General features: G+C 67.3%; 1 protein-coding gene across 1 annotated transcript in view; it reads right to left on the reverse strand.

The window, feature by feature from the left end:
* The window catches only part of FASN (fatty acid synthase), a 17,274-nt gene that overhangs the window by 6,952 nt on the left and 8,839 nt on the right, over window positions 1-1,483 (reverse strand). The window contains 3 exon segments of the mRNA XM_077755790.1: window positions 52-219; window positions 222-629; window positions 939-1,243. Of these exon segments, the coding sequence (XP_077611916.1) occupies window positions 52-219; window positions 222-629; window positions 939-1,243 (881 nt within the window).

The following is a 1,483-nucleotide window of genomic DNA, read 5'->3' on the forward strand; positions in this document are numbered from 1 at the left end:
GGGGGGGGGGGGGGGGGCAGGCCCAGGGTGCTGGGTCCAGCCGGGACTGACCTTCAGGGAGTCTACCCACTGGAAGGTGGTGTCCTCCACAGGCAGGAAGACAGGGCTGTCCTGCAGGAGCGGCCGGCGGCACAGGAAGAGCACGGAACCGTAGAAGGACCTCTTCTGGGCCACTAGGCACAGGGATGCCCTGGCAAACAGACTCTCCCACTCGTCCTGCACTCANGCCCCTGCACCTGGCTGAGGAGGCTCTGCTGGCCTCGTTGTGGCTCAGGGCACGTGAGGAAGGCGACCGTCTCTCCGAGGGGGTGTCCTTTGAGCAGGACGTGCAGAAGTAGGAAGCCACCCTCCTTGAGAGCGGCCCGCATGTTGCCGATGGCCGTGGCCAGATCACCGAGGCTGGCCACGGCACAGTTACACACAAGGAGATCAGCCATGCCCAGGTGGCTGGGGGCGGAGTCCGAGGGGTCCCACTGGCTCTGGGCTATGCCGTGCTGCTGCAGCTTGGCCTGGACAGCCTCCAGGGCCTGAGTGTGGCGGTCCGTGGCTATGTAGTCCAGCTGCAGCATGGGCTGGGTGTTAAGCAGCGCTGGGATGCGGGAATATAGGTGGCCGTCGCCAGCCAGCACCTGGAGGTGGAGACAGCTTCCTGCATCAGCTGCCACCAGGCAGGAGTCCCGATCCAGGCCAGTGAGCGTCTGCCAGAGGAGCCCACCCACCGACATGGCCGAGGAGACCGCCAGCTAGCATCATCCCTGTCCGTGGCGTCCACGGCATCCCCTCTCCTCACCCGACGCTCAGCATTCAGGGCAGGACAGTAAAAGACATAAGGGCAGCACGGCCTCTAACTGGCCCCTGCCCGGGAGAGCGCACAGACTGGAGTCTGCCCGGGGCTGGGCCTGGATGCGCCATGCCGAACTGTCCTGACTGGCACACACCTCCACAACCTTCATCTTGAGGCTGGTCGTGTTCTCCAGGGCGGTGTCCACGCAGGCCTTGAGCGCCGGGGAGGCGAGGAGGCCGGTGAGCAGGGGGTCGTCCTGCAGCAGAGGGCGCTGCTGCTCCAGCAGCTGGCCCAGCTCCAGTGAGAGGCTCCCATTGAGCTGCAGCTGGCAGGCAGCCGCCAGCAGGCGGGGCAGGCCTTGCTGCGGTGGCTCCTGGGGGGCTGGGGCCCCGTCCAGCCCAGGTACCGCCATCTTCAGCCCCTGCTGGGCCACCCTAGTCTGCAGTGCCAGTGCCAGCCCTAGGGGGGAGAGAGACGGCCCCGGGAAGGAGTGTCAGCGGGGCCAGCGTCCCCTCAGCGACCCCCAGCAGGGACCCATTGCCCGGGCAGCCTGCGCCTCCAAGGCCAGGAGCCTCCGGGTGGGTATCCAGGGGGCTGTGCCTACCATCGAGGTGCGAGCCCCACCAGGGCCCTGAGCTCCCCAACTGTGCCCAGTCCCCCACCAACTACCCCCAGCGATCTGCAGGGGTGTGAACACTC

This window comes from Crocuta crocuta, unplaced genomic scaffold (assembly GCF_008692635.1).
Source record: "Crocuta crocuta isolate KB4526 unplaced genomic scaffold, BGI_CrCroc_1.0 scaffold50, whole genome shotgun sequence".
Lineage (NCBI taxonomy): Eukaryota > Metazoa > Chordata > Mammalia > Carnivora > Hyaenidae > Crocuta > Crocuta crocuta.